The sequence below is a fragment of the Condylura cristata genome, unplaced genomic scaffold (genome assembly GCF_000260355.1).
Source record: "Condylura cristata isolate star-nosed mole 26May11 unplaced genomic scaffold, ConCri1.0 scaffold00017, whole genome shotgun sequence".
Classification (NCBI taxonomy): domain Eukaryota; kingdom Metazoa; phylum Chordata; class Mammalia; order Eulipotyphla; family Talpidae; genus Condylura; species Condylura cristata.
This window is the reverse complement of record NW_004567118.1, coordinates 2,053,776-2,078,208: the sequence shown is the minus strand read 5'-3', so window position 1 is coordinate 2,078,208 and position 24,433 is coordinate 2,053,776. Positions and strand designations below refer to the sequence as shown.

The 24,433-nt window shown below is 54.9% G+C and overlaps 2 protein-coding genes across 2 annotated transcripts; one reads left to right on the top strand and one right to left on the bottom strand.

The window, feature by feature from the left end:
* Nucleotides 1-7,248: 7,248 nt before the first annotated feature.
* On the top strand, nucleotides 7,249-11,216 carry NAGS (N-acetylglutamate synthase). The gene is made up of 7 exons (XM_004684104.2): nucleotides 7,249-7,710; nucleotides 8,278-8,552; nucleotides 8,666-8,879; nucleotides 9,115-9,295; nucleotides 9,855-10,026; nucleotides 10,107-10,289; nucleotides 10,890-11,216. Exons 1-7 carry the CDS (start codon nucleotides 7,285-7,287, stop codon nucleotides 11,041-11,043), a joined length of 1,605 nt encoding a protein of 534 aa, XP_004684161.1. The 5' UTR covers nucleotides 7,249-7,284; the 3' UTR covers nucleotides 11,044-11,216.
* A 1,070-nt stretch (nucleotides 11,217-12,286) lies between these two features.
* Nucleotides 12,287-15,205, bottom strand: TMEM101 (transmembrane protein 101). The gene is made up of 4 exons (XM_004684103.2): nucleotides 15,041-15,205; nucleotides 14,564-14,744; nucleotides 14,025-14,171; nucleotides 12,287-13,278 (listed from the first exon to the last, which is right to left on the bottom strand). The coding sequence occupies exons 1-4, from the start codon at nucleotides 15,175-15,177 to the stop codon at nucleotides 12,970-12,972; spliced, it is 774 nt and encodes a 257-aa protein (XP_004684160.1). The 5' UTR covers nucleotides 15,178-15,205; the 3' UTR covers nucleotides 12,287-12,969.
* Nucleotides 15,206-24,433: the final 9,228 nt, after the last annotated feature.

Sequence of the window (24,433 nt, the reverse complement as noted above, 5' to 3'; positions counted from 1 at the left end):
CTGAGGGCCCCTCGGAGCAGGAGCCAGACTCTTGGCCCTGCTCACCATGGCAGTGGGCGGTCACCCCCACCCGGGATGGCAGCAGGCACTCTACTGGGCCTGCGCCCTTGACAACATATGAAAATTTGGTTCTCGCCTTGTTTACAACGGGCAGGGGTATTTCTGTCCCTAGTTTCACTGTGGCAGACCCTCCCTCTGTGCTTGCTAGATAAGTGGGAACAGAGAAAGGCCACGTGTGGCACAGGGACCCACACAGTGCCTGGGGAGCTCCCCGCAGGACCCCGCGCTGGGCCCCTCCATCCTCTCCCCTCTCTCCACCGACCCTTGGCCGCTCGGGCCCATGTCAGAAACTTCCCCCAAACCCCTCAGCCCACACTGTCTTGTGAGTTCCGGGTCCCTGCTCCAGTTGTCTGCCAGGAAGCTCCAACTGCACCCCGAAAGCCCCTTACTGCCTCTTACCGCCTCTAAAACCATCCCCCTAGGAGCACTGTAGTAATAGTAAAACACGGTGTTATTGCGAGAACAAATTAAGTCAACACCTTAACTTTTTTTTTTCAAAGATTTATTTGTGCATAAAGAACTGGGGTACAGGCCAGAGGCTCAGGGGCGGTGAGAGGCTTCACCAGAGACAGAGGGGGGAGCAAAACAGGCAGATTGATGAAGTACACTGCTGAGGGGAGCAGCAGGCGGGTCAGGAGAGGTCTGCCGCGCCATGTGGTCACCTCCGGGGCAGGTGGGAATCGAACTCATGCCGAAGCGGCTTTAGATTCTCAGTGCTGTGCTTTAACCCGCTGCACCACCAGGGAGGGCCAACACCTTAACTTTTAACTACTTAGTAATTAATTACTAACGAATTATTAATTAACTACTTAACTAATTAAGTTGCATGCCTGGAGCAGTGTCTGAGTTTGCTATGATCATCTTCAATGTAGTAGACGTTTCTAAATACCCAAGTCCCCGGGGATAATAGACTGAAGGAAGACCCACCTAGTCAGTGACACGGACACACTTATCCTCTCTTTTCTCCTCCTCCTCCTCCCCCCCTATTTTTTTTTTTTTTACTGTTTGACTTTATAGTTTATTTTTCTATATAACATGGATATATTTCATCATCCCTTACCCCTTGGTTCTATATCCAATGCTATATTTTTATAGTTTATTTTTACATCATTCTGTCCCTTTTCCATCTCAATTGTAATCCCCGTGGGCTCCCCATCACCAGATCACCCGTGTGCCATCACCATAGTCCAGTGTCTTCACCCCGTTTTTCAAGCGAGATGTGAAAGGCCCTGCCCACATCTGGCAGCCGCGGAAGAGGCCCAGCCGGGAAATGGCGCTGCACCGGGCACAGCTGGCCTTGAACAACACGGCCTGAACTTACTTGTTTTTCAGTAAACATCAACACAATTGATATTTGGGTTTCAGCCTCATGGATTCAAGCAATTCTGTTGTTGGCTGGACCCGATACTGGCTACCAAGGACCAACAGCAGGGGACTTGGGGCCATTCTGGAATCTTCAGGGGGTGCTGAAGTCATCCCCACTTCCCCAGCATACCAAGGACAACTGGAATGTTTGGGGGAGTCTAAAGTTACGCCAAGATTTAACTGCTCTGGGGTCAGCACCTCTAACCCCCACTCCCCACTCAGCCAAGGTCAGCTGTGCTGAGTCCAGCACATGGCACATAGTATGTGATAAAAATCTGTGCCCACTCTGGCCTGTGCCCACTCTGGCCTGTGCCCACTCTGGCCTGTGCCCAGGCTCCGGCTCGGCACAGGTGGAGAGCGCCACCTGGCGGTTGCCTGTGCTGCTCTCGGGCCCCAGGAACGCATTCCCCTGAACCCACAAACCCACAAACACCACTTTGTCGCCTTTGTCCTCTCCTCACTCATTCATGCAATAAATATTTTCCCAACAGCTTTCCCATGCCAGGCATTATTCTTAGAAGCTCAGAAAAAAACAAATGAGTAGAATCAAGATCTCTGCTGTTTTCAGGGGGAACAAGGGGCCCTCATGGATCCCTTATATTCTAGTGGGGGGTCAGGGGATAAGGGGTAGACTATAATAATTTTGATAAATTACCATCCAATAATTCTCATGCCCATCTGGATACTGCACATCCAGATAGGAGGCCATGGCCCCTCCCCTCCACAGGTGGGTTTGGGCTCACCTCAAATGAACAGGATGTGGAGGAAGTGATTGCCCCAGGCCCGAGGCCGCCATGTGGTGAGAAAGCCCCCAGAGACCACAGGAGGGTAGTGAGACTTCCTGCCAGACAGCACCCCCAGCTCCCACCCCCGCCATCCCAGCTCTAGGGACCCCACCCACAGGAGAAACTGAACAGGCAGTGTCCAGGGGCGTCCTGGGAAGGGGGCGTGAGGTTTGGTCACAATGGAGAAATGGCTGTGTGTGCTGACCGGAGTCGCCCACTAACCAGGGCCGCTCTGGTGGAGCAGCAGCGAGGAGGCCCGGGAGCGAGGCCAGGCAGGCAGGGCGGTGGCCGGAGCTGGGCAGTGGCTCATGGCAGGGATGGGTGGAGAGCGGAAACTTGGGTGCAGGCCTGGGGCGGCTGTGGAAGTCCTTGCTGGAGGCGTCCGTGTTCTCAGTGACGCAGGCAGCTGAGTGTGACAGGAAGGAGGTCTTGGGTTGAGGTCTTGGGTTGACAGAACGAGTGGCTGCTCCCGTGCCTTCTCCAGGGAGGCGAGGGCGGGGTGGGTGTCAGCTGGGAAGAGAGCTGGCATCTCCTCTGCCCCTCCCCGGTAAGCTTCATGACCAGGCCTGGAGTAGTGAGGGCGGCGTCTGGGTTCACGCTAACAGAACACACAGGCTAGATGTCTTTGAAACAGACATATGTTGCTTCCAGCTCTGGACACTGGAAGTCCAAGGTCAGGCACCAGCATGGTCTGGCGCTGGCCCTGGGCCTCTGTCCAGGTTGAGACACCTCCACAATCTTCACGGGCAGGAGGGAACAGGGAGCCAGTGAGGTCTCCTCTAAGAACAGGAGTCCCAATCGGGAGGGTGGAGCCCTCGTAACCTAGTCACCCCTCAAAAGCCCCACCTCCACCTCCTGACACCTGTTGCCTTGGGGATTAGGATTTCAACATGTGAACTTTGAGGGGACACAAACATTCAGACTTAACCAGTTTTCCTCCCACGAGGGTGACAAAGCAAGAGGACCGCCTTCTTCTGCCACCGGAGCCCTACAGCATCTGTGTCTGCAGGAGAGGGCGGAAGGCACCCTGGGGAGAGGCCCGTGTCTCCGTGCGGATCTTAGCACGTAGGATTGCGTGGGCGTGTGTGTCTGCGCGGGTCTGAGCCTGTGAACAGTGGGCCGGCACCTGCTACGGGGCCCTGGCCTGGGCTGCGGAGGGGCTCTGGCTTTAACGCACGGTGTGTTTGTGCACAGTGCTGTGCACTCCTGTATCCCCGTACACGCCCCTGTGGTGGTGGCCAGGGATGTCCCCTGGGTGTGGGCCCCTGGGGTGGCGGCCCAGGGAGAGTCCCTTTCTGCAGGCGCACTGCCAGAGTGTCTGCTGGGTCTCCACACCAGGGTCTGCACACCGTGTGTCCGTGGGCCTCTCCGTGGAGGGTGGGGGTCTCCACAGCTGGAGACTGTGCCTGCCAGTGTCCCGCGGATGCTGTAGAAGGCACTGCCAGCTGTCCAGCCTGTATCCACACCTGCCCAGGTTCCAGTAACCTCTGTGCCCGCCCACCCTGAGTGGCAAACGCCAAGGGCTCCACTGAGGGTGGGGAGCCCGGGGAGCCCTGGCGGGGTCTGTGCTAAGGGCTGAGTTCCCTGTGGAGGGGAGAGGTTGGGAGGGTCGGAAGGTCATGTCCACTCCCATCATCTCCAGGCCCAAGGCCTGGTGAGCGGCCAGGACCCTGACTCTGGACACACTGACAATGAGATTTTTCTCTGAAAAATAAATTTTAAAAAACCCATTTCATGCACTGGACTGTGGTGATGGCACACGGGTGATTTGGTGATGGGAAGCTCCCAGGGATTACCACTGAGATGGAAAAAGGCACAGAGTGATGTAAAAATGAACTATTATATATATATATATATTTTTTTTAAATATACTGGGAGAATAAAATATATGTGAGTGAAATTTAAAAAAGTAAAAAAAAATAATAACCCATTTCAAAGGGGAGAGAAAATTAGACTGGAACCATAGGCAGCAGCGATCCTGCTGGCCTGGGAGGGGCGGGGTCAGGAGGGGGCGATAACCCTTACACCCACACCTCCTTCAGAAAGGCAGGCTGGCCTTCCCCTGGGGAGAGGCGATGGGCACACAGTGGCCCCATGGTCACTGGGCCTGGAGTTAATCATCTACTGGGGGCATCCCGGGGCCCCATTGGCTTCTGGAGCCACGGCCCTCTGGGCAGAAGCCCAAAGGACTGGGAAGCAGCTTCCCAGGCAGCATCCGCCCAGGGAAAATGGGCTGACGCCATTGCCTACTGATACAGGTGGGTTCTCAGAGAGCCCCTGGATGAGGAGAGAAACATCAGCCCCACCCTCAGGGAGCCCCAATAGGAGAAGCGTCAGCGCTGCTCTCGGGGAGCCCCAACCTGAGAGTAGAAAGGCCCAGCTCCTGCCCTGAGCCGTCTAGTGCAAGAAGCCATCCTCTCCCTCATGGGGGGTAGGGGGGGCCCATTTGGCTGCAGCTGTGGAGGAGGGGCCTGGGAGGGGTGGAGGGCAGCTCCAGCAGCAGAGGGGAGGGGGGGCCAGGGAGGGCTGCGCCCTGGTGAGCAGTCTCTAGGGGAGCCCAGGAAGGGAGCACCCCGAGACTGGGGACTCTGAAGGCAGGGAGGAGCTTGGGGGGGAAACACCATCCAGGAGCTACCTGCCAGAGGCGAGGTCCACCTCCTCTGGGTTCTGGGGGGCTGGGGGCAGTGGGAGGAAAGCAGAGAGAAGGCGCTTCGCTCCCTGCGGGAACCCAGGATTCTAAGTAGGAACATGAAGAGGCTCCAAGACCAGCTCCCCCACCCCACCAATGTCTCCCGCTTGGAACTGCGCACACGCTCAGATGTGTGTGTGAAGGCGAGGGGTAGTGCACACTTCCAGAACCCTCCGGGAAGTTCAGGAGAGACTAGCCCGGGATCCCCACCCAGACAGACCCAAGAGACCTGACTTTCTGCCCTGGGAGTCAGTACTGTGCAGAAGGAAGGAGAGAGCAAGGCGGGGTGGGGGTGGGGGGACTTGGGGAGCCTCAGGCCTGGCTGTGACAGTAAAGAGCTCTGTGGCCAAGTCACTGTCCCTGTATAGTGGGTTTCCTCCTCCGTGACACCGAATGTGGGACTTGATCGGGGTGTACCCAAGTGTAGAGTGGACATAACTAACAGTGCAGCAGTGTTTAGGGGGCTAGTGAATACAGTGTTAAGGAACAATCACATTCTGAGAAAGGTTTCAAGTTGTGTGGATTTGGAGCAGAGGCTTTGCCTCAAAGACTAGCTCCGCTGTTAATGACCTTGACCCTCACATATTTCTAGGCCTCAATTTCCTCTTCTGCAAAATGGTGATAATAATAGCGCCCATCCTGGGGTCTCCCTGGGGCACAAGGGGTTAAGTCGCAGCACTATGAAGCTGTCTGCAGCCACTGCAGCGTGAGTTTAATCCCCAGCCAGGGAGCTGACCCACGTGGCATGGCAGAGCCCTCCCGTCTCACCCCCTGCTCCCCTCAGTAGTGTATTTAGTCAATCTGCCTGTTCTGTTCCGCTCTGTCTCTGGTGAATGAATCCTCTTACCCCCTGCACCTCTGGCCGGTACCCCAGTTCTTAATGCATAAATAAAATCTTCAAAAATCTTCAAAAATAATAAGAATGCCAGTCCTGAAGTCATTTTAAAGACTGAGTTATTATTTATGAGATGTGTTAGCCTCCCAGGCTACCAGGGTGAGTGCCTAACATATTTAACATCTGCTACTTGCTCCTTTCCATTATGGGAGCGGGTAACATTACCCAGCCGTATTCCACATAGCTTGTCAATATTACTGACTTTAATAACACTGTTCATTTCACTTTGTTCTTAAGACTTTCTTCCCTTTATGGTCAGTGCTACTGGTCTCCTAGTTACAGTCCTAATCTTTTTTTTTTTTTATGATGACTTCTTTATTTTTTATTTATTTATTTATTTTTAAGATTTATTTATTTATGGATACAGGCCAGAGGTGCAGGGACGGTGAGAGGATTCACCCCACACAGAGCAGGGAGAAGAACAGGCAGATGGACGTAGTACACTGCTGAGGGGAGCAGTGGGCGGGTCAGGAGAGTTCTGCCGCGCCATGTGGTCACCTCCTGGGCAGGCGGGAATCGAACTCATGCTGCAGTGGCTTTAGCTTCTCGGTGCTGTGCTTTAAGCCACTGTGTCACCAGCGAGGGCCAACAGTCCTAATCTTTTAAGCTTAAAAAGTTTAAAGAAAAAAAAAAAGTTTAAAGAGGGACCCTTCGAGATGGCACAATGGGTTAAAGCGAAGTACGACAAAGCTCCCCACAATCCCACAACCGCTTCAGCTCCAATTTGAACCCCCCCAGCCAGGAAGCTGAACTACATGGCGGGGCAGACCTCTCCTGTCTCCCCGCTGCTCCCCTCAGCAGTGTACTTCCTCCACCTGCCTGTTCTGCTCCCCACTCTGTCTGTGGTGAATCTTCTCACCCCACTCTTGCCTGTGCCCAGGTTCTGGATGCATAAGTAAATCTTTTTTAAAAAGTTTAAAGAAAAATTAATACTAAGAAAAGGTGATTTGAGGAAATGACCACTTTCTTCAAGGTGGTACTTCAAGGTGGACTAGAGTATAGTGAACCCTGGTGACCTCCTGACTCCAGGCTTCTAGGAACACCGAGGGCCTGCCCACTAGGCGGCTGGCACTGCTCGCCCTCCCTCTCCCTGACCTCGCCTTCCTGTCCCCTCAGTCCAGCAGTAACTCAGCCCGGTTGCCCTAGCCAGACTCCCCTTTATTCATCAAATACCCCGCAGTCCCCAAAGCCATTCCTGGCCCAGTTGAATCTTTCCTGGAACCGGTCTTGGCAGCAGATTAGAGACAGCGCCAGCCTTTACGCAGCCTCGTGACCCTAGCTGGTGGATTCCGACCCCACCAGGGGCGGGGAACCTGTCGGCCCCGCCCTCTGACCCTCAGCCTGACCCTCCTCAGACGCACCTGAGCGAGACTCTGCACCCGCCCCTAGCCCAGCCCCGCCCTGCAGCCGTTAAGAGCCCCCCGGAGCCAGTAGCTGCGAGCAGACGGTCACTGGTTGGGGGGGAGGGCCCCCCAACCGATGTGGTTGTCATGGCGACAGCGTGGCTGGCCAGGGCCCTGCGTGCCGCCGCTGCGGGTAGACGGCTACGTGGCCCCTGGGGCGCTGGGGACTCTCGGAAGCTGAGCTGCAGCGCGAGGCGACGGGCGGCGAGCGGCACTAGCCCCGGGCGTCGGCTCAGCACCGCCTGGGCGCGGGCTCAGCCCGCAGGAGAGGAGACCGAGGGTGCGGAGCAGAACACCAGCTCTCCAGCCACAGAGGAGTCATCGTGGACGTCGTCCCCCGCGCCGACGGCGCCCTCGGAATCCCCGGGACCTCCGGCCGGCCAATCGCTGGTGCAGAGGGACATCCAGGCCTTCCTGAACCAGTGCGGGGCGAGCCCGGGGGAGGCGCGCCACTGGCTCACGCAGTTCCAAACCTGCCACCACTCCTCCAACAAACCCTTCGCTGTCATGGAGGTGAGCGGAGCCTCGTGTCAGCCGGGTCACAAGGAGGGAATGGGAGTTGTATGGCGACCTATCGCCTGGCATGGCGGGACCGGACCGACTGGACTCGGCGCGGCGAACCGGGAAGGAGCGCTCGGGTGCCCGGAGGGGTGCCCCAGAGGGCGCGCCTGCCAGGCTGCGCGCTTCCAAGTCTCTTGCCCAGCTGGGTGCCGTGTCGGGGACTCCCACCCATCAAGTGTGATGCTCTGGAGGAGTCCCTCTTCCTCCGTGGCAGCTGCTGGGGGTTAGACGGCGAGTGGGGAGATTGGACGGGAACAGCGGTACCTCTGCCCTCCCCCCACCCCCAGGTGCCCCAGAGTCCAAGGTCCCAGGGAGTTGCAGAGGGAGGGTGTGAGATAAGAGGATGGCAAGATCCAGCAGGGCAAAGGGCCAAGCAGGTGGGTGACTAGAAAAAGGACCCCCACAGTTCGCAGCAGGGAGGGGGCGGAAGAGGGTCCTGAGTCGGGACGCAGTTTGGAGAAAGCTGTGCAACAGAGTGAGCGCCAATGTCCAGACTCCTGAACTTCCGCTCCTTCTCAGGTGGATGAGGAGGTGCTCAAGTGCCAGCAGGCTGTTTCCAGCCTGGCCTTCGCGCTGGCCTTCCTGCAGCGAATGGACATGAAGCCGCTGGTCGTCCTGGGGCTCCCTGCTCCCACAGCGCCCTCGGGCTGTCTTTCTTTCTGGGAGGCGAAGACACAGCTCGCTCAGAGCTGCAAAGCGCTGGTAGATGCATTGCGACATAATTCGGCCACAGCGGTGCCCTTTTTCGGCGGTGGGTCAGTGCTGGGTGCTGCGGAGCCGGCCCCGCATGCCAGGTTAGTGCTGGCCCTGCCTAACCCCAACTTGCTCAGATTGCACTCAAAGACCCCTCCAGCCAGCCCCACGGGCCTGGGGGGGGACCCTCTCGAGCACCACGTCTGGCCCACAGCTACGGCGGCATCGTCTCGGTGGAGACGGACCTGCTTCAGTGGTGCCTGCAGTCGGGCAGCATCCCCATCCTGTGCCCCATTGGGGAGACCACAGCGCGCCGCTCCGTGCTCCTCGACTCGCTGGAGGTGACAGCATCGCTGGCCAAGGCCCTGCAGCCCACCAAAATCATTTTCCTCAACACCACAGGCGGTCTACGCAACAGCAGTCACACGGTGTGCCCCCCCTTCTCTCTCGCCCCCCCCCCCAAACTCCGGCCCTGGCTAAGCCCCTGCACCCATCTCAAGCTGGGTGGGTCCAAGAGTGAAGTGTCAGAAGAGGCTCCGCGGGTGGTGCTAGATCTGAGTCTGGTCTGCTGAGGACTCTGGAAGGAAGGAAGGTGAAGTGGTCAGCGGAGAGGCCCCTGAGGACAAGGGCCCAATCGTAGATTCATCCCCTCCCCGGATGCAGGTCCTGAGTAAAGTGAACCTGCCGGGCGACCTGGACCTGGTGACCAACGCCAAGTGGATGAGCAACAAAGAACGGCAGCAGATGCGGCTCATCGTGGACGTGCTCAGCCGCCTGCCCCACCACTCCTCCGCGGTCATCACCGCCGCCAGCACGCTGCTCACCGAGCTATTCAGCAACAAGGGTGAGGGCAGCGGGCGGCGGGGAGGAGCACGGTCCTGGGAGTGGGTGAGCTGGGGAGGCGGCCGGCCTCCCCGCCGGCAAGGAAGGCGTCGGGGCGGGGTGACGGGCAAAGGCTTTCTGCACTTGCTGAACCTGGGGGAGGTAAGAGGAGGCGAACGCGACAGGGCTGGGACCCGGAAGAACCGGGGTGTGGGCGTGGCCTGGGAGTGGGCGTGGCCGAGGGCGGGGTCTGGGAGCGGAGTCGCCGCTCTGAGTGGGGCGGGATGTGGGTGCGCGGGGAAGCAGCCTCGAGATGGGCGGGACCAGGGGAAGCAGGTGGAAAAGCGGGCGATCGGCGGGACAGGAGGGAAAACTGTCCGGGAAAAGCACTTCCTACAGTGAAAATCACATACAAATCTACGCAGACCCCAGACGCCATTTGATTGTGGGCTCTCCCGAAGAGGCTAATTGTTCCTACCACGTAATTTCCCTATCAGGAACCCCCACCAAGCCGCCCAAGCGAAGAGATGAGTGGAATCCGGCGTTCGGCTAAACTCACCCCTCCTCCATCCTACCCACAGGGTCGGGGACCCTGTTCAAGAACGCTGAGCGGATGCTGAGGGTGCGCAGCCTGGACAGCCTGGACCAGCGCCGCCTGGTGAACCTGATCAACACCAGCTTCGGCAAGAAGCTGCGGGACGACTACCTGGCCTCGCTGCGCCCGCGGCTGCACTCTGTCTACGTCTCTGAGGGGTGAGCCTCTGGGTCCCAGAGGGCAGAGACCCCAGGGAGAGTCGGGCAGATCCCAGCCTGCCTCTCCCCCGCTGCGCCAGGTACAACGCAGCCGCCATTCTGACCATGGAACCTGTACTGGGGGGCACCCCGTACCTGGACAAGTTTGTGGTGAGCTGCAGCCGCCAGGGCCAAGGCTCCGGGCAGATGCTGTGGGAGTGCCTGAGACGGGACCTGCAGACGCTTTTCTGGCGCTCGAGGGTCACCAACCCCATCAATCCCTGGTAGGTTCCGCCCCGACCCCCGACCCATGCTCTGGAGTCCACCAGCCTAGAGGCCCGGGCTTCCCCTTCTTTCACCGTCCATCCTTTCCCAGAGAATGTCTCCTTCGGTGTAGTCCGACATTCCCCAGGAAGCAGTTCGCACAGGGAGCCAGAGATCTCCCCACAGGCAGCCCCTCTCCCGGCAGCCTTTCTCTCCCGGGGTCCTGAGCAATCCTGACCCTTCCAGCTCTATTCCAGACTTGCTGCGGAGCTCTGATCCTCCACCCACTGCATTTCCACAGAGCACCCCTTTCCTTCCTTTCCTCACCCCCAATTACCCTGCTCTTCTGGCACCAACAGGTGAATGGGGTGGGGACTCAGGTGGGATGCACAGCCGAGACTGTGGAGGGAGCAAGGGATGTCCTCACTCTTTCACAGCTGTGTGACTGGCAAGTTACCTTAGCTGCTTCTCTGTAAAGAGCCTAAGACTAGGCTCTTGGCTGCTACTGTGGACTCAACAGACAGCAGGGTGTCTACACCAAGAGGTTTTCAACAAATGGGCTCCTGAGTAGCAGCACTGGCTTTGCCCTAACACCCACATCCCCACCCACCCCCAACCAGGTACTTCAAGCACAGTGACGGCAGCTTCTCCAACAAACAGTGGATCTTCTTCTGGTTTGGTTTAAGCGACATCCGGGACTCCTATGAGCTGGTCAACCATGCCAAGGGGCTGCCGGACTCCTTCTGCAAGCCAGCTTCTGACCCAGGCAGCTGACCCTCACCACCAGTCCTGCCAGCCCTGAGACAGCCAGGGTGGACCAAAAGCCAGGTCTACTGGAGGTGACCCCCACAGTCACAGGCTTGCTGGCAGAGCGATGTGCAAAGGGAAAAGCGGACCCTAAACTCTGACAGGGGCAGGCACCCATGTGGGGAAAGAAACAGGAAGGAGAAGGACCCCCCCCAAGACTCCTCTGGCCCCACAGCCACAGTGAATGGCCTCCAATATTTGGCCTAGGGATTTGGAGGTGGGAAAGACTTGCCTATGAGGGCCCTACTCAGGGTTAACCTTACGGGTGGGCCAGTTCCTGTGGCCTCTGTCATGTTTTGAGGCACCCTTGCCATCTGCCTGATATCCTTGTTAACATTCTTCTGGGCTTTGTGACTTTTCAGGAGGCCTCGATTAAAACACAAATGCTTGTCTGAGTCAGCTCACACTTGAAAAGAAATTACCATTGATCACCTGGGAGCAAGATGGGAATGTGGGGGGGCGGCAGCGAGCAGGCAGCTCGCTGCTCAAGGGAGGAGATCATCTCCCTCACCTGGTGTCCGCAGTCACCAGAGTGGCCCCTGCCCCCAGGCAGGAAACATTCTCTGCTCCACAAACACACCCACAGTTGGCCCAGCTCCCTTCGCTGGCAGGGCTCAGAGCTGAGTCTAGGTCTAGCCATTTTTGAACCAAGATGTGACAGGCACTAACTGGAGGCTTGTGGCTACTTTCTGTTGGGGGTGCCTGGGTAAGACCATGAACCACAGGGTGCTGTGACAGAACCACTGCCCAAGAGCAGCCTCTGCTTGCCCTCAGAAAAGGGGTGGTGGGGTCAAGTACACATCTGATCGTGGGCGGTGTACTCAGATGTATATTTGACCCAGCTCAGTGGCTTAAGGCAAACTGTTTCCCTCATCTAGTCTCAGTCCTCGGCCTGATAACAGACACTTAATATTCATTTTCTTCTTGTGGCTGTTCTCACCAAAGATTTCTTCAAAAAGAGCTGACACCAAACGGGGAGGAAAAGGCAAGCTATAACCAGGGGGCCTGAATGAGAGGCTAAAAAAATACACTACAGGGAGGCTCCGATTCTTGGAAAGAGTGCCAAAGGCCCGTGGGGGCACTTGGAGCAAGGGGGAGGTGCCAGAGGCCTAGATGAACTTACGCAGATGTGTTCTTTCAAGACCCAAGACCAATACCAGCCAATGGCAAAGTGCCATGGGAAGAACACAGAAGCAAAGCCAAATGTCTATATAAAATGTTTATTTTTGGAGGATTGTGTGGTCTGGTGTTTGGGAGGGCGCTCACCCTTCCAGAGTGGGCTGGAACTGAGACAGCAGGAAGTGGGCCACTGTCTACCCCACCCCTCCCTGTACACCACAGAGTCGACTGGGGCCTGCTCTGCTTTCAAGGTGGGTGAGAGCTAGTGCTTCTTCCGCTCCTAGCAGAGCCTGAGAACGCGCAAGAGGTCAGGGTGCCTGGCCGGTCTCCTCCAGGACCTGATCTGTGAGTCAATCCACAGACTCCCAGTCTCCAGGAAGCACTGTAGCACCTGGCTGCATCTGCCAGGTTCAGAAAGTAGTTGTTCCCACTGGCCTACTTCTGGTTCTCAATCTTCCCTTTCTCTTCAACTCTTGGTGTGCCCACCTTAGCCCTGCCTTACCCTCTTCTCAGAGACAGGAGACCCTGGAGTACCTGGCTTCAGCTCCCCTCCTAACGGGGGAAACCTGTAAGGCATCATCATCATCAGGGACCCCACCTCCAGGGCTGAGCCCAGGAACTGAGGAAGAGACCTGCCCCTTACCAAGACACACACAAAGCGAAGGATCAAACAAACAGACCGAAAAGCATAAATAAATAGCAACTGGGCCAGTGAGCAAGGCAGGGTGGCCCTCAGTGGCTCCCTGCACCCATTTCAGCCTCTTGCCATGCAACTCAGCCATCCGTGGCCAGAATGACAGCAGCCCCGAAGATGCCCACACTTTCTCCAAGCAGCTTCATCTGGTTCCAGAACTCAACGCGCCGTGTGTTGTGCCAGTAGGCAACATTGCCATCAATGAGCAGCATGACCGGGGGCAGCAGTACAGCCAGGATCTGGGCAGCCAGGGTCACGTAGTAGCCTGACAGGAAGGCCAGGGCCAGGACGCCATACAGCACAAAGAACAGCTGGATCATCAGCTCCCCTCCCGGGAGGTGGTTCAGATACGCCAGCCGGTCCTCCTTGCTGTGCTGCAGTGAATAGGCCTAGAGACACATGGACCTCTAAGATTCTCCCAACAGGCTGAGGGACCTGCCTGGGGCCACCCCGAGAGAGCACTTAGTGCTCCTGAGGGGGCCCCGCGCAGCCTCAGGCTGTCTGCAAGTAGGGCCTGTCATGCCCCTTTACATAGGAGGGCCATGACAGGATCTGTCTCTCCTCATGTAGGGCCTCAGGAGTGGAGGAAGCTGTATCTCCACAGCAGCCGGGTGCTCACCTCTGAATACAGAGCTCCGCACACAGACGTGATGCCCTGGCACTGAGACGAGGAAGTGGCGCGGGGCCTGTCCACACCCCACACAGTGGCCTCCCTGACCCCAGGAGGATCATCGCTAGCTAACATTGGAAGCCTCCATTAGCTCCAAAAGGTAGAGTCCACGCTGGGGCCTGAACCCCATGAAACCTTTCCTCTGTCTCTTTTCCCATCATCTTGGAGTTGGCGCCATGAGAGGACCCATCCGTTCTGGCCACCTGGCACTCAGGCTTGGGACTGAATGGTCAGTGCAAGGCTTCTCTCCCTAGTGACAATAATTTTGGAAGAAGGGACCCCAGCCAAGTCTCAGGCACTGGGAGGGCCCCGAGGCCCTCGGTGCAGCCAGGGCAATTCCCAGGAGCAGGGGGCATCAAGAACCACAAGCCCGGCCTCGTTCTGCCCACCTCCCTGGGTTCTGTCAACCCTGGGCTCACCTTTCCCTCCCAGTCAAGCATCTCCAGCCAAAGGCCCCCAACCTACCACACAGATGAGGTAGATGCCCAGGAACACCTGGCCGGTGGACTGGAGGGAGCGGCTGCGGGGTTTCCGACGGTACAGCTCCCCAGCACCGCTGGCCAGCACAAGAAAGCCGCCGATGATGGCAACTGTGCGCGAGTACATACGGACCTAGGCCAAGGCGAGGGCACCCAGTCAGGAACGGAAGCCGCCATGTTTCTCCTGGCTGCCCAGAGCACCTTAAAGACGGCACTAAGATTAAATATCCTAAAATCTGGTGGAAGAATCAGGTACCTGGACCTAGGCTTAGGAATGATTTAGAGGGTTCTGGGAACTAGGTGTCCTGGCTCCTAGTCCCATCAGCAATGGGAAAGTCTGTTTCCTCTTTCTGGGCCTCACTTTGCATACTGACAGGGAGACTTGAGGTCGAAAGGCGCTTCCTTTCTTGGTCTCCACAGCCAGGGGTTCGCGTCCTCAGCTTCACACAGCCGCGGAGACCTGGTCTCCGGCTCCGGCTCCGGCTCCCATCACCCTGGAAGCCCCGCCTGGGGCCTCGCGCTCACCTTCAGCCAGTCCCCGTAGTGGACGTAGCCCCCGGCGTAGGCGGCATAGGTGCTAACGGCGAGCTGCAGCGCGGCCCCCAGCGCGAACCAGCGCCGCTTCACTCCAAAGGACATGAAGCTCGCGCACAGCACGGCCGCCCCCATGTCGAAGTACAGGTAGGGCACTGGAATGTCAGGCTTCCTGCGAGCAGGGAAGGGAAGCAACGGGGCAGAATGAAGCGGGGTGTAAAGCCTCGAGACCCCCGAGTTCCCGCAAGCCCCGCTGCTCCTGCAAACCCTAGACCCCTTGTCGCCAGGAGCCCCCGCACTATGCTTGCTGTCCACCCTGACCCCGGCCAGATCCCCTCCTACTTAGTCCGATGTCCTAGTTCCTCCCAGTTCAAGGGCCACAACTTCTTCCCCACCTCACCGCACCCCCGTTCCTGGGACGGGTGGTACCGCCCCCGCCGCATTCGGCGTTTGCGTGGGCCCGCTCACCGGCGCGCCTCGGCCCTCTCAGCGTACAGCATGAGCTGGCTGAAGCAGCCCCAGAACGGGCAGCGTGTGAGCAACACCGAACCCAACTGCATGAGCAGCTGCAGCATCCACCGCCGGGAACCCATCTTCGACGCCATCTTGAAAAAGGGCAGTCCGCGGCGGCCTCACTCCCGTCGGAAAGGCCGACGAAGGGCACTCACGCAACTTCCGGGTCACTCGAGCCACGCCCCCTTCCGTCGGAAAGCAGCGCGCTCGCTTTCTAGTTCTGGGCAGAAGGAAGTGTTCTAGCGGGGAGTTCGGCTTGTCTTCTCTGCGCAGGGGGCCCTGAGGCCCCTCCACGTAGTAAGAAAGAGAACTAGAGGGCGCAACACCGGGTTCAGGATATAGAAGCCCCGGCTGTAACTTGATGTACCGAAGTGAATCAATGTGGATGCAGTCAGACTTGGGGTCCGATCTTAACTCCAACCCTGGGCTTTGGACGCAAGACCTACACTCCCCTAGAGCCGTAACTGGGTAATAATTACACCTGCCTCACAGAACTGAGCTTAAATGCGACAGTTGTTCTTACCACAAACTTCAGTAAGTGGTACACCGCCCCCATAGTCCCCGATTCTGTTGTGACAGTATTGGTCTTAGTATGCCTTCCTCCGGCCCCAGCACAAAGACCCGACGTGGACCTATGGGGCATTTCAGTGAGCCCCCTTCCTCCAGCTCCAATGCTCCACTGGGGCACACCTTTTATTTTTTTCCTGTGTTAAACTGCAGCGGCCTTTCAACTGGCTTCCTCCAGTTCTCAGCAACCCTATTTTATGTTCTCAAAACATCAAACCACCTCTCCTTTGACCCACTTAGTGCACTGGCATTATTTGATTCTTTTGCTAATGACTTTCTTCCGCTCACCAGAGTGTAAACTTCATGGGGGCAAAGGCAGTGTCTGGTTTGTTTATTAAAACATACTCAAGGACTAGTATACAGGATGATTTCAAGAAATATGTCCTGAACATAAACAATGAACAAAAGGTGTTTATCACAATGTCTGGCTCATATAGTTTCTCAATCATTATAATAAAGGAGCAAAAGTTCTAGGCACTCTGGAATTGCTAACGAAAAGTTGCCCCATCTATCTTCCTGCACACTCCCACCACCTTGCAACACAAATTCTTCTGCCTATATTGACATTAAGACTACAAGTTCGCCAATGAGGCTGCTTAATGATGGGTGCTCCCATCTCTCTGGGGAGGAAAGAGGGAACTCATGTCCAGAGTCCCAACAATGTCAATTAATAGACAGTGAAAAGCTGAATGACAAAAATACCCTTTCATATCTAATCTCTTACAGTCAGTAGGATAAAGTCTGGATATATCAGAGTGTGAGAGGGGGATATATCCACCCAAAACAAAAAAATGGAACAGATTTGTATATGGGTTTGCTGAGGCATGGGGCAATCTCCAGGGAAAATGAGAAAAAGCCTGAGTTAAAGGTTATGCTATTATTTTCACACACCAACGATAACCACAAAGTATGTTTTCTTTACCATAATGTAGGCACATGGTGAAGAATCAGCTTTCCAGCTGGCTTTGTCTCCTCCTCCTTTGATTCCCATGGGACAAGATGCACAGGCCGCAGGAAGGAGCCAAGGTGAGCAGAGCAGAACTGCCACTGTATCCTTAAAACACCCCGAGGGTCCTGCCTGGAGTATGCCCCAGAAACAATGCCTCATGATTTAGGGACCAGCTTCCCATCCAGTCCCTGACCACAGTGGCCAGGGACATGTGTGAGAAAAACACATTAGGATAAAGGAAGTCTCCCCAGTACTCATCCCACCCCAATTCCCTCTGGGCTTCATGCAGTCCCTCTATCCTTTACTGTCTCCTTCCCCAGAGGGGTTTTGAGGACCAGGGGCCAAATACCAAATTCTAGGACTGGGAAAGGTAAGATGCCGGAAGTGTGCTCAGAGCTTGGGACTACGAGTATGGGGCCGAGTATGGGGCCGTGGGGGTAGGGGGCGGTAAGGGTTGGTCTAGGGGCAAACCAGGAGCAGGGGCTGGTAAGGCAGGAAGCCCAGCTGGTAACTCCTTGCTGCGCTGCTGCCTGTGCCACTGCTGCCGCCACACAAGTGCATACCCGTGCTCTTTGGACCCCGGTGCCCACGCTCATGCCCGTCAGCCCCGCATCCATGCTAGTGGCGGCAGAACATAAAATGGCCTGGTAACTCCATGTACCCTATCGAGGGGTTCCTAGGTTCTTCTAAGTGAAAACTGCCTGTGTCCACCCTCCACCCTCATTCCTGCCTGGGCAGTCAACTGAGCAGAATTCTGAGCAGCGTCCCTTCTCCCCTGCCTCATCTTCATCTCCACTCCTCCTCCAGCTGCTTGACTCCCTTCTGCAAAATCCCTGACTCCTCCAGAGGACTCACCTGCTCCTCTAGGGGCCAACCTGTGCTTATGCTCAGCACCCAGAGTGCCCAGCACAGTAGAATCGGGTCTCCCCCAATACACTCAGTACCCCCACCAACCCCAGTATGTATGGTTTGCCCAGGTCAGTCACACACAAGTGCCTCAAGACATGCAGCTTCCTGAAGGTCCACCGCAGGTCAGTTTATTGGGCAGCAGCAGCTGCATGCCCATCATCCAAATGCCTGCCACCATCTTGAACTTGCTACAACTGGTTGCCTACAAGAAAGACAAGGCCAGGCCCTGCAGGGCTACGAGGGCCTCAGCTTCTCGCATGCTGTAAGAAACATAGAGTACACTCAGGTTCTTTATCACCTCCCACTGCCGGCCTCCATAGTCACTACCTGCGGCTTTGCTTTCTTCCGGGGTGCATGACCCCCATGTTACAGCATGTGATTCCAACAAGCGCTTGGGCAGGCCTCCCTGCTGGCGCAGTGGGGTAAAGCGCAGTATTGTGAAGCTGGCCGCGGCCGCTTCCCTGGGAGCTCGATCCCGTCCTGGAGCTGACCCACATGGCCCAGCAGACCTCACCTGTCTCGACCACTCTCCCCTCAGCAGTGTACTTCATGTTCTGCTCCCCTATCTGTCTCTGATGAATCCTCTCACCGTCCCTGCACTTTTGGTTTGTACCTCAGTTTTGGATGTATAAATAAATAAATCCTTAAAAAAGAAAGTGCTGGTTTAAAAAGATGTGGTACATATACACACTGGAATATTATTCAACAGTCAAAAAAGATAAATACATGCCTTTTGGCAGCAACATGGATGGAGCTGGAAGGGATCATGCTTAGTGAAATAAGCCAGAAAGAAAAGGAAAAATACCAGATGGTTTCACTCTTACAGGAGCATAAGGGGCCAGGGGAGAAAGTAGTAATAATAATGAACAACTCTATATGAGAGACATTTTACGGGGGTGGAGTGGGAAATGGGATCAACAACCGTGGGGGGAGGGAAGTGCACTGGACTGTGGTGATGGCACACGGCTGATTTGGTGATGGGAAGCCCACGGGGATTACAACTGAGATGGAAAAAGGCACAAAATGATGTAAAAATAATTATATATTAAGAAAAAGGTGCTTGCACATTCAAGGGCAGGGCATGGGCATGTGCACCTCCTGATGGCAGATACCCAGGCTGAGAAGCCAGAGAGCCTGTGGTGCACCTATGTATATACAGACAACGGAGCCAAGAAGCAAGGGGAGATCCCGGGGGCTGGGACTCAGCTGCCGACTCCCTGCCTGCTGGTCTGCCTGTGTCTGGGCCTGATTCAGCGTTAAAGGCCTGTTAGAGATACCAAAGGCTCCAAAATTCTCTTCCTGTTTTCCCAAATCAACAATGAACCTGCCTAGCCCGGGATGGCTACACAAATACATGCTGATGTCATTCCCAGAGGGACCACCAAATCCGGCATGGGGACTGTACCCCAAACTTGCTGCGGCCAGGTCCCAGACAGTGAGAGGCAGCATAGAGACAAGAAAAGACCCCCAAGCCTGGCTGGGGCCAGCTCAGCCAGCTGGTTGTGTATCGGGTCAACCTACTGCAGGTTCCACGGGCTCCACAGGTTACAAGGGTTGAGGGAAGTGAGCAGGTCATGAAAGCCCCTGCAGGTGGAGCAGAGATCCCAGGGTGACCACTAGGTCTGGAGGCAGGTTGTGGCAGGGGTTCAGCTGCTCCAGGAAACCAAGGCCCCAGGACCCTGTGAAAAAGCAGCAGCGCCTGCAGTCCCCACAGAGCAGCAACTGATGGAGATTTCTGTTGCTCAGCCCCTGACCAGACTCCTGTCAGGGAGCCTGGGCAGGTGGAAGGCCCATCAGCCCTCCTGCCCACAGAAGGCAGACGCATGGTGTCGAATGCGCTGCTACCAGATCCCCGAGCAAGGCGGATGCCACCACTGCAACCATGGCCACTGAGGGGGAGGAGTGGCCACAACTGCCCTTTGCTTGCTCCACAAGGAGCTGGGAGAAGGATGGCATAGGGCCCTGCACCAGGCACGTGTGGATTCTGTGATCTCTGTGCTTCACTTGACACCCAGGGTGCATGGACAGCGTGAGGAGAAAAATGAAAGCACTGCCCAGTCTCACTACTTGCTGCGTCTACAACATGGTCTTGAGGACACTGTTACTCTTCTGGAAAGGGCCACGTCAATCTGAGACCCCAACACCCTGACCTCCCTCTTGCCAACTTGCCCTTATTCCTAAAAGAATGAAAGGAAATCAGAGAAGGTGGTCTTTTTAATCCTCTGAACCCCTTCTTTACTCGCTCCACACGCCATCTATTTCCCACACAGTCCCAGAAGAAACTCTGTCCCTGCCCCTCAATGTCCACTCAGTTCCCATCCAGCCAACACTGTGGAGACCCTGTTCTCTGGGGGACACAGCCTCGACCACAGAGCCCTCACCTGTGTTCCTGGCTGCTCCTGCAGAGTGCAGCCCTAGCCCCAAACAGTAACAGAAAAGCATCTCAGCTCTAGTGGAAGCTTCCTGGCCTCCTGCCTCTCCAAGACCCAAAAGCAGTGGAGATCTGCTGTCACATTTCTGAGGGGGAGGGGGAGGGGCAGATGGAAGGGATTTGCAAGGCCTTGTGGCCATATACCAAGGAGGAAGGACCCTGCTCTGCCTGCCTAAAAAGTGATGCTCCTACCCCTCCCTTCTGGACGTCCACCCTGTGCTACCTCCTGTCAGGGTGGGAGTATGAGGCCCTCTGAAGCCTGCTGTCAAGTCAGGAAGCAGTCAGGTGTCTTTTATTCTAGATGGCAGTGGGTCCAAAGAACGCTGCTATCATCTGTATCTCACCTAGATCTTGCCTGGACATGAAGGGAATGCTCTATTGTTCTCATTAAGCCAAAGGTCAAAACCCTCTGCTTTCGCCTTCAAGGCCTGCCTTGCCGAGGTCTCCTCAAACAAAGAAGGGTCTGTGCCACGGTGTCTGTAGCCAGCGCCCTGCCCTGCCCTGCCCTGGCAGCCAGCTAAGTCACTCTCTCTCTAGGTTCCCCAGTGTGCTCACTGACTCTACCCAGTGAACTCCTGAGAGGATGATGATGATGATGATGACATGGAAGATATGGTTACAAGGCCAGGCGTCTCATTAAAGGCTCCACTAACCACAGCAGAGACACTCACTTTACAGACGAGGAAACCGGGGCACAGCAAGGCGAGGTAAAGTGCCACGTCACACTGCTAGTTAGTGGCAGGGTGTAATGGCACGATCAGGCTTGTCTGAATTTAGTCATGCCCCTACCCACCAAGCAACCCAAAGACCGGGCACTGCCCCCTGTGCTAGATATCAGTGTCTCCGGGTGAGTAACCTAAGCATCCCCAGAGCAGAAGAGCAGCTGAACCACCATCAACCTAGGGTGAGTTTGAGTTAATGAAACTCAAGCCCCTCTGAATCGATTCAAGTAATCTGGTTCCAGCAAATGACAACAGGAAACTTGGAGGAATCACTCTAGATAGTATTACAAATACTAGAGCACAAACTCAGCAAGTTTCAATTTCCAAAAGATGGACATTCAAGACATCTGAAAGCGTAATAGTAGAATTTTAAAAAGGCTCATTGAACACATGGTTGGACCAGTTACCTGAAACACCAGGTGCCCGCGAGGCCCCTCGAATGGCACCAAACTGCATTTCCTGCGTAACAGGGTTACTGGGTGGCTAGCGCACACACCTGCGCACCTTATTAGTCTCCCATGTATCCTTTCGGGTAAGATGAAAAATGATCAAAATTAGAGCTAACATAACACTAGAATGGATAACTAGTATACTGGACTATACAGACACCAGAGTTTTTAAAAGCTCTCAGTAAACTGGAGCAGATGGCAAAATCAGTCATTTCACTGGAGACACGAGAGCTCCCAGTCGCATCTGCCTGTACCAACTCCCCTGCACCGCACCAAGGGCTGCCAGGACAGGAAACATCCTGCAGTGCAAGAACTAGCACGCAGGAGACGAGCTCTAGTCCCACTCCCAGAAACCAGCTGCTGCTGTGGTGAAAGGACACAGTACCACTGACACCAGGTGCTTTTCCAAGTGACCAGTGAAGCGATCCTGTCTGGGCAGTCTGTCGAAGATGCCAGAGAGGATATTTACACTGGGAGTCAAACTATTCCTTATGAGCTCCAAGATCCTGCGCATCTCTAAATGCCAGCCAATGTGCTGACCCTCCTCCACCTGGCACTGAAGCATCCTGTCTTTGCACACTGCACACACTTTGCCTCTGCAATTACACGGCTGCATATCCTTCCGACAGCCAGTACGTGGGGAACACAGCAAGACAGTTTCAGAGAGTTTACTTGACAGCACCCGTTGTCCTGGGGAAGAGTCCACTACTAAAATCACTCCCTTGTAAACGTTGTCAGCTGAATGCCCTTCTCTCTCCATAATGGAAACCCGGTAAGCTCCCACCCTGCATGTATGTAACCAACCACCTTCTATGTCTGCACCTAAGTCATTCCACACGCTAACAATCACCGTATGACCCCAGCCACACCCCAAGTGTAGGCGCACACACCCCTAAAAGCAACTCAGAAACCTCACAGTAGCTCCAGCTCAGTCCTCTTCCCTGACCTCCAGACTCCTTCATCTGGTGGTTACTCACCATCTGTTTTGAGTGTTTCATGGCCAAGACAAAGAGGCAAACTATAATTCCAGATTTTTCCTTAAACTTCTGTCTCTCCCACTGACACCCACCTAGAAATCATTCTTAGCTCCGTTCTTTCCCTCACCACCTTGTTCTCGTATCCAAGCCAGCAGCAAGTCACATCAGTTCTGACCCAGTTCGGAACCCACTGATGAGCCACTAACACCACTTGCCTAGATGACTGCCAATAGCCTTAGTGCAACAATCTTTCCGCTTCTCCTGTTGCTACCTATCATGAGTCTACACTGCCTGACAGCTTAAAACCCTCCAGGGGCTCACTGTCCTGCAGGAACAGGCTCCTACCTGCTCCCCCATCATGCTCACGCAGCTTCAATGATCTATCTCCTAGCTGCTCTGAAACATCCCTACCTGTGGTCATGCTCAACTTCAGGGTTTGTCCAACATTCTTAGCTGCCATCTTGTTCTTCAGATTTCAACTTAAGTCACACCTCAGGGGCTAGATGAGAAAAAGCAGTCATTTCTGAGCCCTCCTCCCAAGACTAACTGCAGGAGCCAGTGTCAGGCAGCAGGGGGGAGAGGGGCTAGTGGACCCGTCACTAAACCATGCCTGACCCTCACCTCACCTTGCCAGTTCAGGAAGCAATTTAGCTCCACGTTAGACTTTTCAACAAACCTGCAAGTTAAAAGAAAATGGGACAGAGACCACGGTGTGACCAGCCTTGGTATAAGTGGCCCAAGTATGCTCTAGAGAAATCTGTGAGGGTGAAGGAAGAGAACCTTGCTCCTTCTCACACTGAAACCAGGTACACGTTCTTCCCATCTCCTCCCAGATCTTTTAAAGTCTCTTGCTTCCTTCCAAATTTTGTTTCAAGCATACACAAAACCCAATCAGTCCTGGATCACTTTTCATCTTGGCTCAGTCATTGACCTGAACAAGTTACCAAAACTCTGTCTTGTTTTTTAGATACTAGGGAATTATCACAAAAATACTAACCAATCATTTTTTCTCCCCTGGTGCCTCAAAATTCCCCACTGCACCACTACAACAAAACTCAAACAGTGGCCTAGGGGTTAATTCTCAGCAGCAGCAGCACCACAAAGGCCCATCTCAACAGCCAGCCTGAGTTCGATCCCCACCCAGGGCGCTGACCCACATGGCGCAGCAGACCTCTCCTGTCTCCCTTCAGCAGTGGATTTCCGTTGATCAGCCTGTTCTGCTCCCCACTCTGTCTCTGATGAACCCTCTCACTCCTACACCTCTGATCTACACCCTAGTTTTTGTATGCATAAATAAATCTTTAAGAAAAAAAAAAAGTCTCTAAACACTGAACAGAAAGCAACAAGTGGCTCACACTGAAACGGCAGGTTTAGCATCAACACACCCACTCACTGGCTGCCCTAGACAGCAGTAAGCCCAAAAGCATGGACAGCACGCGTCGTGCACAGTGCGTGCAGCTGGAAGGTCTCAAAGCCCAGGGGACAGCACAAAACCGCCTGACCACGCTTCATCATAAACGCACACGTTCTGTACAATACTCCAACAGTTGCCTTCTTTCAACCTAAGGGGAAATTTCTACCACTCTCACCCATTTCCTCCATGTTCCATGCTAAATCTGGCAAGCAGAAGAGAATGGGATGCATGCTATCAGTCTGGAAAGTCACAGTACAGCATGACAAACTGCACAGAGTCTGCACCAACAGTGGCATTCTCAACAAGTCACTTCACGCTGGTGGCACTCATTCTCATATAAAATGAGTGGTTTTCAAATTATAGCCAAAGAAATTTCTCAAGGGACTCCTGTAAGAGATTGAGATCTGAAAGAGATCGAGAGGGCAGGGCTCCAAGACCCCTTTTATTTACTGCTCAAATTTTTACATAGTGGCCTCACTCAAAATACTAAATACCTTCTACAACAAAAAATGGAAATTATCTAGTCTAGTCTCCTTTCCAGTTTCAACCATCCCAGGACCAAGTTAATATATTTATTTTTTAATTTACTTATTTATGCATACAAGAACTGGGGTACAAACTGGAGGTGTGGGGATGAGAGGATTCAAAAAAGACAGAGCGGGGAGCAGCACAGGCAGATCAACTGAAATCCACTGCTGAGGGGAGCAGCGGGCGAGACAGGAGAGGTCTGCTGTGCCCTGTGGGTCACTCCCTGGCCGGGAATCAAACTTGTGCTACATTTCCACTCCTTGTACCACCAGGGAGGACCCATCCAAGTTAATATTTATATCTACAAAGCACTTTATAATTAAATATTCAACATTTAAAGTTTCTATTTAACCCTTCAACACCAATTCTAGGAGGTGGGTATTAGGTTCGTAACTACAGACA